The following is a 10,981-nucleotide window of genomic DNA, read 5'->3' on the forward strand; positions in this document are numbered from 1 at the left end:
CCCGAGTGCTGGGATTAAAGGCGTGTGCCACCACTGCCCGGCTGAATTAAATATTTTATTAAATATCTAATTAGATAAATTAATATCTTTATTAAATAAATTTATTCTTATTTCCTTTCTTTCTCCCCTCTCCCACCCCTTCTTTCTTTCTTTTTTCTTTTTTCCTTTTTTTTTTTTTTTTTTGGTTTTTCGAGGCAGGGTTTCTATGTGGTTTTGGAGCCTGTCCTGGAACTAGCTCTTGTAGACCAGGCTGGTCTCGAACTCACAGAGATCCGCCTGCCTCTGCCTCCCAAGTGCTGGGATTAAAGGCTTGTGGCCCACCCCTTCTTTCTTGACAGAATCTCTCTGGCTGCTAGAACTTGCTATGTGGGCCAGGGTAGCCTCAAACTCGAGAATTCCCCTGCCTCTGCTTTCTGAATGTTGGGACTAAAGACATGCACCACCATTCCAGGAAAGATTTATTTTACGGTATGGTAGTGTATCTGCATGGGTTTATGTGCATGTTACACATAGCTGTTACATATAGAGTTACATACATAGAGTTACAGATAGCTGTGAGCTGCCAGAGGAGAGTGCTGGAAGAGTAGTAAATGCTCTTTTTTTTTTAATATTTATTTATTTATTATGCATACAATATTCTGTCTGTGTGTACGTCTGCAGGCCAGAAGAGGGCACCAGACCTCATACAGATGGTTGTGAGCCACCATGTGGTTGCCGGGAATAGAACTCAGGACATCTGGAAGAGCAGACACTGCTCTTAACCACTGAGTCATCTCTCCAGCCCGTAGTAAATGCTCTTAAAGCTGTCTCTCAAACCCTCAATGGACATTATGCTTCAAGCATTAGGAAGTGCTCACCAGTGGAATCCCAGTAATTTGTGAAACTGGCTGTTATACTGAGCGTGGAGGATACGGGGGTAAGCTGTGTTTGCTGAGTGGAGCATGACACTGCGGGTCTATGGAGGCCAAACTCCGCGTCTCTTTACTGAGTTTGAGTTGGGAGAGACAACAGAATTCGATCTACAGTTACTGAATTTTAGCTTGATCACGCAGCCCGGGTCATCGCACCGCCCTTGCCCCGCCCTCACCCACGGAGTCACGCCCCTCACGTACAGCCCCGCCCCTCACCCCCTGCAGAGTCTGGATTCCGTTCTGTTCAGCGCCTGCGCGGTTCTATGCTTTCCCGGTCGAGTTTCCTTTCGCTGCACAATGTGGAGTAGGCGGCACTGCCGTCTCAGGACGGTGGCGTGTGGGGTGGAGGAGCTGCGATGCCGCCGGCGGGAGCGGGAGGCAGGTGCGAACGGATGAGGGAGTGGAGCGGATGCGAATGTGGCGGTTGGGAGTAGGGGAGTGAGACCCCTGGCCCTGAGTGTCTGCTGACTGTTTTCCCCTCCTTAACTGAGCCATTCCTCTGCCCCCAGCCCTGCGGAAGGCGCGGAGGGAGCAGCAGTTGGTCAGCAAGAGGCTGCTAAGGGAAGATGCTCAGGAAGAAGGCGAAGGTCAAAGTGCTGCCGTGCTCCTTGGGGAGGCCGAGGTGAGAGGGCAGGGCGACCCAAACTTGAATGCCAGCTACTCCACCCCTCCAGCCATTCGCTGGATCAAGCCGGAAACAGAATTAATTACTCTGTGTCCCTCATCCTGACATCAGTCCGTCTTCAAATTAAATCTTTGCCTTTTGTTTTCTAAACCTCTTAAAGATTTCTGGATTCTACGAGCCTCTCCATCGTGGCTGTCTCAACCATCCGGATAGGACAGTATCTTTCTAAAAGGGTCTGCATCTACTACCCTGATTCGTTGTAGAAACACAGAACCCAAAATCCTTCCAGTGACCTGCTAAACTACGCATAGTCCAATCTCTTATTGATTTAACACTTATTCAATACAACCACGGCCATTCTCAGTTCCTGGAACATACACTGGCTGTCTCAGGGGCTTTGCTCTTACTACCTCCGACGTTTGTTTTGTTTTCTTAGTGTCACAACCTGGCAGACCTCCTGTCCTAGCTCAGGTACTAGACTTACTAATGCGCACCACCACATCCAGCTCTCTGAACTAGACCTAACTAGACCCTGTCTTGTCGTACAAATTCAGGAGCAGCCTGTAGCCCCTTAGTAGAGTGCTTGCCTAGCATGTTCAGGCCCTAGATACAGACCTCCGATGTGAAGGGATGGTGGGAACATGAGGCAGGTGTGTTATGTCTCACCTGTAATCCCAGCACTTAGGGGTGTTGGGGCAGAAGGATCCTGAGGTTTTTTTTTTTTTTTTTTTAAGATTTATTTATTTATTATATATACAACATTCTGCCTCGATGTATGCCCGCACGCCAGAGGAGGGCGCCAGATCTCAGTATAGATGGTTGTGAGCCACCATGTGGTTGCTGGGAATTGAACTCAGGACCTCTGGAAGAGCAGCCAGTGCTCTTAACCTCCTGAGTTTGAGGCCAGTTTTGGCTACCCTGTAAAAAAACAAAAATAAAAAAATCTAGACACCTGCACAATATCTGGAATAAAGCTGTTCATTGCTTTTTTTGTTGTTATTGTTTATTTTGTTTGACAGGGTTGCTTGTACTCTCTAAGCTGAGGATGACCTTGAACCTTGCTGGATGCTTTGGCTTCCACACCCCAAGTGCTGGGTTTATAGTTGTTCACCACCACACCTGGTTAACTGGGAGCTGGGAATCTAATCCAGGAATTTGAATGAGCTAGGCAAGCCTTTACCAACTGTGCTTCATCCCCAGCACAGATTTACTGAATAAGTAAATGAAAGTGTGTATACATTCGGCAGACATTGCTTATGTCTTGTTTCAGCAGTGCCTGTGTTTATATATTACTTCTACAGAGGAGTTGCACCTTTGATATGACAGTTATTCGTTGTATGTTTCTTTTATGCCGGGACATTGAGCAGTGAGGCATGCAAAGACTGACAAGGTAGAGTTCAAAGTGTTCAAAGATGGGGCTGGAGAGCTGTCTCAATGGTTAAGAAAACTGGCTGCCCTTGCAGAGGACCCAGGTTTGATTCCTGGACCCACATAATGGCTCACAGCTGCCTTTAACTCCTGTTCCAGGAGAATAATCCCCTCTTCTGACCTCCACAGGAACCAGGCACACACGTGGTAAACAGACATACATGCAAAGCAAAACATTCATAAAAGTAAAATTAGAAGAAATAATAATAATAATAATAGTGTTCAAAGACCAATGAAGGAAACATTTCCTACCATTTTTTATCATGGGAGGAAACGTGAGGCATAAGAGAAACTCAAGTTTGTTGGAGGAAGCCAGAGGTACTAACTTCCCTGAGGCCGTGAAAAGTATAAACCTTTTTTTTTTTTTTTTTTTTGGTTTTTCGTGACAGGGTTTCTCTGTGGTTTTGGAGCCTGTCCTGGAACTAGCTCTTGTAGACCAGGCTGGTCTCGAACTCACAGAGATCCGCCTGCCTCTGCCTCCCGAGTGCTGGGATTAAAGGCGTGCGCCACCACCGCCCGGCTAAGTATAAACCTTTAAGACATGAGTCTGGTGTGTATCAGACAGAGGTGATGGGTGTGCAGAAGCTTGGAAGTATTCAACATGGTATTGTAGGGTTTGCTGGAGTGTAGTTTGCTTGGGAGGAAAGGAACTTTTGTCAGGTAGAGGGGTTTAATATCCTGGAAATGCCCTATAAGAAAGCAGAGTAAGCCAGGCGGTGATGGGGCGGGCACATCTTGATTTTGAGGCCAGCCTGGTCTACAGATTGAGTTCTAGGACAGCCAGGGATACACAAAGAAACCCAGTCTCAAGAAACCAAACAAACAAGTAAGGCAGAGTAGATATCATTCTAATTTTTTCAGATGAGGAAGCAGTTTCAATTTCTTTGGAAGTTAGCAGCAGGGCTGATACTAGGATCCCCTGTCTGTCTCACCTTCTGAAAAGGTGGTGCTTAGGAACCATTTTTATTTTTCATTTATTTTATTTTATTTTTGAGATAGGGTCTCTTTATAGCTCCAGCTGTTCTGGAACTCACTATGTAGATGAGGCTGGCCTCAAACTCCACAAGATCTGCCTGCCTTAGCTGAGATGAAAGGCTTGTGCCATCACACCAGGCCGTATTGTTATCAATAACAAGTTCCGAGTAGTGCTATCGTAGTGGTATTGAAGATGGTCGCGCATGAAGCTGGTAGACAGACTTAGGACTTGCGTCAGGGCAGTGACATGTCATCCTTTTCCCGTGTTGGCACTCAGGTCCAGCAGTTCCTTCGGTTAGCACAACGAGGAACAGATGAAAAGGAGAGGGAGAAGGCTCTGGTCAGCCTTCGTCGAGGCCTGCAGCACCCTGAAACACAGCAGACCTTTATCAGGTGAGTGGGGTTGGCGTGAGTGGTTGGCTGGGGTTTTCCACAGAGTGGAGGGGATAGAGCACAGGCTTAGTTGGGTTCTGGTGTCATTCATGTAGGCTGGAGGGCAGCATGCGGACTCTTGTCGGGCTCCTGACCAGCAACCGGGCCCTGTTGCAGCTTGAGGCGGCTCGGTGCCTACATGAGCTCTCTCATTCTGAGCAGTCTGCAGTGGCGGAGGCCTGCCTGCCAGCCACTTCCTACCTCCTCACCTACCTCTCTGGTCACAGCTCAGACTTCATAGTAAGGCCTGCCCCTTTTAACCTCGCTCTGGGCTTAGAGTTTATATGTATGCCTTTGGGGCCAGCTTCAGCTGGCAGGTATAGGAACATAAAAGGCAGTGCTCGTACCCATCATCTCTCCTCTCTTGTGAGCTTCAAGGACAGGGACATGCTATCCCCCTCCTCCCGCCCCTGGCCTGGTGTGATGAGCCCAGCCCAGTGCTTTCGTTGCCTGCTCTCAGGAGCTGTGTCTGTATACCCTGGGGAACCTGATCGTGGAGAGCGAGGCTGTGAGAAAGCAGCTCCTGCCACAGGGCATTGTTCCGGCCTTGGCTGCCTGCATCCAGGTGAGTGCTCCCTGGTCCCTGCCCTGGCAAGCCTTCCCTTGCTTCTCTCCACATTCCCCTGGTAGCTCTAACCTCTGTCCTGTGACAAGGAGGGAAAAGTCTCCCAGGTCCTTATGACCCGTTTTCCAGTCAGATTCCTTACCCTGTCTGTTTCTAGTCCCCCCATGTGGCTGTGCTGGAAGCCCTTGGATATGCCTTGTCCCAGCTTCTGCAGGCCAAGGAAGCTCCAGAGCAGATCATTCCGTGAGTAAAACGATGTCTTTAGATACCCGGCCGTGGTTGACCCTCATGGGCAGTATCGTCCATGGGTGCCTGATCAGATCTGATTTCTACATTTTCAACTCTCTGTATCTAGCTAGAGAGAACTTGGAGTTTGGATACTTTCTTGCTCTAAGTGTTTGAAGGAGCCATTGGTATCCCCATGGTTCCTGCTCATAGCCTGCTTCTGCTGGCAGCTCTCTTCTGGACTCCAGTCTGCCCCAGCACATGCTGCGACTGATGCACCCAGGCCCAAAGCTGAACCTTGGGGTTGCTGTGGAGTTTGCCTGGTGCCTTCACTACATCATTTGCAGGTAACAGGCTAACTGGGACAATGTGTTTCCTGAGGCTCCCTGCTTATGATTTAAGTCTTTGGACTGAATTCAGTTTCTAGAGTTGCTTTGGCGAGTTCTCACCCTCTGTGGTGCTTTCTCTTGCTCGGGCAGCCCACAGACCTAGGCTGTTTTGTAACGTGAGCACAGGATTGACTCGATAGTGACTGCTTGCCATCCGTTACCCAGCCAGGTCAACAATGCTATGCTTCTCACCCATGGGGCTCTGCCCACGTTGGCAATGCTACTGTTGGACTTGGCTGGGGCTGTCCAGAGAATGGATGATGTGGGACTGGAGTTAGTAAGTAAAAAAGGATCTGTGAGCCTTTCTTTAGATGCTGCCCCTTTATATCTGCTGCCTCTTCCTCCTCCCACCACCCTCAACTTGTCTTTGCAGCTTGCCTGCCCTGTGCTTCGGTGCCTAAGCAACCTGTTAACGGAAGTGCCAGTGGAGGCCATGGAGCAGATGGAGCTCAGAGACGAGCGAGTCGTAGCAGCCTTATTTATTCTTCTTCAGTTCTTCTTTCAGAAACAGCCCAGCTTGCTGCCTGAGGGCCTCTGGCTCCTCAACAACCTCACTGGTATGCTATTATAGTTTGCACAGGCCTGGTCTTTTATCATCATTAAAATATTTATAAAACTAAAGGAGGGGTAGACTTGTTAGGAAACAAAGTACAGATTGGAGGGGAAGGAAGAGAATAAGGGCAGCTGGGCAGGGCAGTTGAAATGCTATAGGAGGGGCCCACACTTTTTGCCTACTTTGTCAATGAAGGTCTCCCATCTCATAACCGTCTTGCAGGGGTCCCTGGGTCCCTTAAAGGACCCCTTTGGAGGAAGACCATACCTCCATCAACCCCTGGTTTTCCATCCTCCCAATAAATTGCCTGGGTCTTAGTTCCTTCAGGATGGGATAAAAGCAATCTCAGGGATCCCTACCTTTTGCTTAGGTTACCAGTCCTACAACTCTTCCTCTCTTCCAACCTTAGCTTGTTCCCCAGAATTGCCAGAGATGCACAGTAAATAATACACCATTAAAGCTTTGTCAGGAAAATCTTTTAAATGAATTGCTCTCACTTTTTGCAGACCCACCCAGCCAAGCGTGTCCTCTTCTTACCTAGTCATTCTGAAAATTCTGGGGCAGGTGGTAAGCCTAGGTTTCATGGAGGTTCCTGGAACTTGGAGATTGAAAATGTAGCAAGAGCTCCCCCATGTGGACACACAATTTCTTGAAAGCCTTAGACTGGCTCTCATCTGTAGCACACACATAAGTATGTGTTCATACGTTGAGTACTGGGTGCCATGTATATAACACAAAACCCTTTCTTTCATGGCATGCTTAGCCTCTTGGTAGCTAGATTTCAGAGCTTAAAGCTACTGGAGACAGGAAGTAGGAATAAACTTTTCCAGCTGGGAGAACCAAGGGCAGGGGACTTCAGAGACAGGATGGGTATATTGGAAGGAGATCCAACCAGACTTGGGTACGTTGGGTCTTCAAAGTTGTAATTAGGGTAAATTTGTAGTCAGGGGCCATGTGGAACGGAGTGGAGACTCAAGGAAGACCCTAAAGTCCTCTTGCACATGCTCCAGGGACAAGCTGGCAGCCGTCTGAGTTGACATTTGTTTCTTGCCATCATTTGGACAGTAGCAATACTTACTGCAGACTGAGCAGGCTCTGAATCTTTAGAGGATAGTTCCTCATGGCCTAGGCTGTAGTGGATCAGATTGTAAGGGTGACAGTTCAGAACTCTGGTACATCATATGACATTTTCCTTTCCAGCAAATAGTCCTACTGTTTGTACCTCCTTGCTGTCTCTGGATCTCATCGAGCCCCTCTTGCAGCTGCTGCCATTATCAAACGTGATAAGTGTGCTGGTATGTATTCGTATCAGAATTTATGTCTATGAACTGCCTGTCAAAGCAAACAGGAAGTGGGCTCTCTTAAGCTGATAGGTGGTGTGGTTTAGTTTCAGAGCTAGTACAGTCTAGATGTTTTTTTAATAATTTTTTTTTTATCTGCATGGGTTGTTTTCCCTGCATGTATGGCTGTGTGAGGGTGTCAGATCTTGGAATTATAGATGTTATCTGCCCTGTGAGTGCTGGGAATTGAATCTGTGTCCTGGAAGAACAGTCAGCAGTCAGTACTTTTCCACCGAGCCATCTCTCTAGCCCCCCTGGGTATAAGTCTTAAAGCTTACTTGCTTATGGTCCTTGGGTAAATAAAAAACCAAGCCATTGGAAGCGTCAACCTCTTCACTCATAAATGGGTACTATCTCAGAGGTGGTTGTGGGAATTACATATAAAGAAGCTTATAATAGTGCTTGGGCACATAGTCAGCCTTGCTTACATGATCATAATTCTTGGTTTTCATCCTTTGGGGGGTGTCCTTGTGTCTGCAGGTGCTTACAGTTCTATGCAATGTTGTAGAGAAGGGTCCAGCTTACTGCCAGCGGTTGTGGCCAGGGCCCTTGCTCTCCTGCTTGCTCAACACACTGGTTCTCTCTGACACTGAAGTAGTAGGCCAAAGTTTGGAGCTGCTACAGCTGCTATTCCTGTATCAGCCAGAGGTGGGCTTGGTTTCCCAGTCCCTTGCTTAGAAGTCACTGATCTTATCATATAACCCTACCTGTTAGGAATGTATTGTCTTAAGTGGGCCGACCCATGGAACTAACTATAGGAATTGGAATTGGGTTTTACGACCTGATGTTGGTCCTTCTCTGTCCTCAGGCTGCCCAGGCCTTCCTGCAGCAGTCAGGGCTGCAGGCCCTAGAAAGGCATCGGGAAGAAGCCCAGCTTCAGGACAGGATACTTGCGCTCCAGCAGACAGCTATTCATGGATGACCCAGCTGCCTAATGTCACCCCTATCCCCCGTGGTCTGTTTACCCCAGGGTCCCCTATTTTGATTTAGAAGCTGGTAGCTTTTTATGTCCCCGAGGGTGGTCTTGAACTTGAGATTGTCTTGTTTCACCGTCTTTTTTTTTTTTTCACTGTCTTAAGCAGGTTGGTTAATGACATGATACCACAGCTGATAGCTGGTGGTCTTTGATGAGGAATAAATTTTTATGTAAAACTGCTTTGCCTTGGTGTTTGCACAGGGAGAGGGACAGGGAATAAGGATGAGAACATTCTGAAGCAACACTGTACAGCGATAAGCTTTATAAGGAACGGAAGAGCACGTTTTCCCACATTGTGTTCAGTCCAGCAGAGCCCAGGTTCTGGTGCCCTTGCTCAGTCCTCAGTGGAGACACTTCAGGCTTTGCTCAGCACATTCTCCACGGCTCTGGTTACCTCATCAGCACTCAGGTTGTTCAGAGACACATTCTTCTCTTGGCCAAAAGCTGAGGAAAGGTAATTTAATGAATATCCTGCACAATGGGCCACAGAATTAGAAAGTGTCTTTATTTTCAAGTTGTTAGACTAAGAAAGGAAAGAGACATGGCTTGCTGAACATAGTAGTTCATGCCTACATAGCAAGGCGGACTGTGGCTATATGGTACAACCCTGCCTTTTAAAGAGGTTTTGCTGTGCTTAGCATTAATCCAGTGACTCTATTTGGAATCCCAGGTCCTACTAGAATTTACCTGGGGAGAAAGGGCTGAGTGATGCTTTAGGTCCCTGTAGGCATTAACTACCGAGCAGGGGTCTGTCCTTGCCCAACTGTCCACTTTTTGGCTGGCCACAGACCACTTAGCTAATGTGTGGTGCTATGCACATGCAACACCACACGCTAACGTCCCTCTTGTCCGTCCTGTGTGCTTAGGAGGAACCGTTTTATTGGTGTATTAGAGTCTTCGGTTACGAGCTATCTGTAGTAGCACGTGACTCTCTCCACCCCCAGACAGTCCTTTGACAGGGTTGAAATGATAAAAATCTCACCATTTAGTGTATTAGCTACCTACTATCTGGTAGTCAATGTGTCAAGGTAACAGACTGTGATGAATTGGACTAGTGCCATGTAATAAATAGGTAATGTTATTACTGGTCAGGGGATGCCTTATTTTAGTACTGACAATCAAACCCAGGGCCTCCCACTGAAAGGCAGTCACTAGCCTTCTTTGTACCTTTACAATTCTGAGACAAGCTCTCACTAAATTTCCCAGTCAGGGCTTGAGTTTGTGATCCTCCTGCCTCTGCCTGGGAGGATCTGTACCTGGGATTTTAAGGCTGGTTCAGGAATGCCTTTTTTGAGACAGTAATATAAATGGTTAGATGCAAGTAGCAACCGGGATGATGGGAGCCATGTACACTATAAGGAGGGGGCATAAAATGTAAAAATGTTCTGGTTTAGCTGCATAAGAGTCTATGTTTAGGTTAAATTTTCTAATAACTATGAAAGAAAAGTACCCATTCACAATATTAATGAAGACTTATAGCCGGGCGGTGGTGGCGCATGCCTTTAATCCCAGCACTCAGGAGGCAGAGGCAGTCGGATCTCTGTGAGTTCGAGGCCAGCCTGGTCTAGAAAGAGCTAGTGCCAGGACAGGAACCAAAAGCTACGGAGAAACCCTGTCTCGAAAAATCAAAAAAAAAAAAAAACAAAACAAAACAACTTATATACAAGAAAAGTACACAGCACAAGCCTTAGGCATGAAGTGCTCAATGTTACTGAGATTTTCAGTCCCTAAATTTGCACCGACTAAGGCGTAATTCGTGGCATAATTTGGAAGGACATACATTGTCATGAAGAGCATTTTTGTTTTTTAACCTTAAGTTCATTGTGAATTGCAAAAACTACTGGTTCTTACCCTAGACCCAGCCAGGCTCCATATATTCACTGCCAGGAATACAGGAATAAAAAGCCAGATGGTACTGGCGCACGCCTTTAATCCCAGCACTTGGGAGGCAGAGGCAGGTGGATCTCTTTGAGCTGGAGGCCAGACTGGTCTACAAAGCGAGTTGTAGGTCAGGCTCCAAAGCTACAGAGAAACCTTGTCTCGAAAAAACAAAAATCCCATCACACAACTAGGTGAATTTCATCACCAGGAGAAGTTCGAGTTTATGTCCCTCAGTCCTCTTGTCTAACCCAAATTCTGCGACCCGGGTCCCTGCTTCTAGCGACCAGTACTCACCGTAGCGGGCCCAGAGCTTGGGTTGCACCTCCGAACATTCGCGGATTAGAATGGGCAGGCTGGGGTGCGCCTTCTTCAGCTCCACATACCGTTGCTGGATGAAATCCCTGCAGGGCCGGAGAGACCTCTGCTAGTGCTAAGGGCACGGACTGCCCCCCTCCCCCCCAAAGGTCAAGGTCGTAACTCCCGCTTCCGAATCCCGCTCGCCCCCCGACGCCACGCCTCACCTCACACCCTGGCTGCCCGGCGAACGCTGGCATAAGTGGATGCGAATCTCACGGAGCCCGAGCTTGCTCCCGACCGCTCGGCCCGCAGCGGCGGCTGCCATCTTTGCTAGCAAAGGAGCGCCCAATCACGACTTTCCAGCCGCCTCCATCGGACCAATAG

General features: G+C 47.9%; 2 protein-coding genes across 2 annotated transcripts; one reads left to right on the top strand and one right to left on the bottom strand.

The window, feature by feature from the left end:
* Positions 1–1,130: 1,130 nt before the first annotated feature.
* On the top strand, positions 1,131–8,589 carry LOC121443002 (transmembrane and coiled-coil domain-containing protein 6). The gene is made up of 12 exons (XM_041644671.1): positions 1,131–1,293; positions 1,421–1,533; positions 4,217–4,332; positions 4,428–4,611; positions 4,832–4,936; positions 5,094–5,179; positions 5,392–5,508; positions 5,716–5,827; positions 5,924–6,107; positions 7,304–7,398; positions 7,924–8,091; positions 8,252–8,589. The coding sequence occupies exons 1-12, from the start codon at positions 1,209–1,211 to the stop codon at positions 8,363–8,365; spliced, it is 1,479 nt and encodes a 492-aa protein (XP_041500605.1). The 5' UTR covers positions 1,131–1,208; the 3' UTR covers positions 8,366–8,589.
* A 77-nt stretch (positions 8,590–8,666) lies between these two features.
* On the bottom strand, positions 8,667–10,981 carry LOC121443005 (NADH dehydrogenase [ubiquinone] 1 alpha subcomplex subunit 2). The gene is made up of 3 exons (XM_041644673.1): positions 10,822–10,981; positions 10,595–10,701; positions 8,667–8,863 (listed from the first exon to the last, which is right to left on the bottom strand). Exons 1-3 carry the CDS (start codon positions 10,920–10,922, stop codon positions 8,775–8,777), a joined length of 297 nt encoding a protein of 98 aa, XP_041500607.1. The 5' UTR covers positions 10,923–10,981; the 3' UTR covers positions 8,667–8,774.

This window comes from Microtus oregoni, unplaced genomic scaffold (assembly GCF_018167655.1).
Source record: "Microtus oregoni isolate MIOR12 unplaced genomic scaffold, Mior012 000098F_ref0000018, whole genome shotgun sequence".
Classification (NCBI taxonomy): domain Eukaryota; kingdom Metazoa; phylum Chordata; class Mammalia; order Rodentia; family Cricetidae; genus Microtus; species Microtus oregoni.

Excerpts from the sequence above, each read along its gene's own strand:
- LOC121443005 (XM_041644673.1), bottom strand. The coding sequence starts at position 10,922 with ATGGCAGCCGCCGCTGCGGGCCGAGCGGTCGGGAGCAAGCTCGGGCTC. Across the intron at positions 10,702-10,821 it reads CCGGGCAGCCAGGGTGTGAG|GGATTTCATCCAGCAACGGT; the intron begins GTGAGGCGTGGC and ends CCGGCCCTGCAG. Across the intron at positions 8,864-10,594 it reads CAAGCTCTGGGCCCGCTACG|CTTTTGGCCAAGAGAAGAAT; the intron begins GTGAGTACTGGT and ends ACCTTTCCTCAG.
- LOC121443002 (XM_041644671.1), top strand. The coding sequence starts at position 1,209 with ATGTGGAGTAGGCGGCACTGCCGTCTCAGGACGGTGGCGTGTGGGGTG. Across the intron at positions 1,294-1,420 it reads CCGGCGGGAGCGGGAGGCAG|CCCTGCGGAAGGCGCGGAGG; the intron begins GTGCGAACGGAT and ends CTCTGCCCCCAG. Across the intron at positions 5,509-5,715 it reads CTTCACTACATCATTTGCAG|CCAGGTCAACAATGCTATGC; the intron begins GTAACAGGCTAA and ends TCCGTTACCCAG.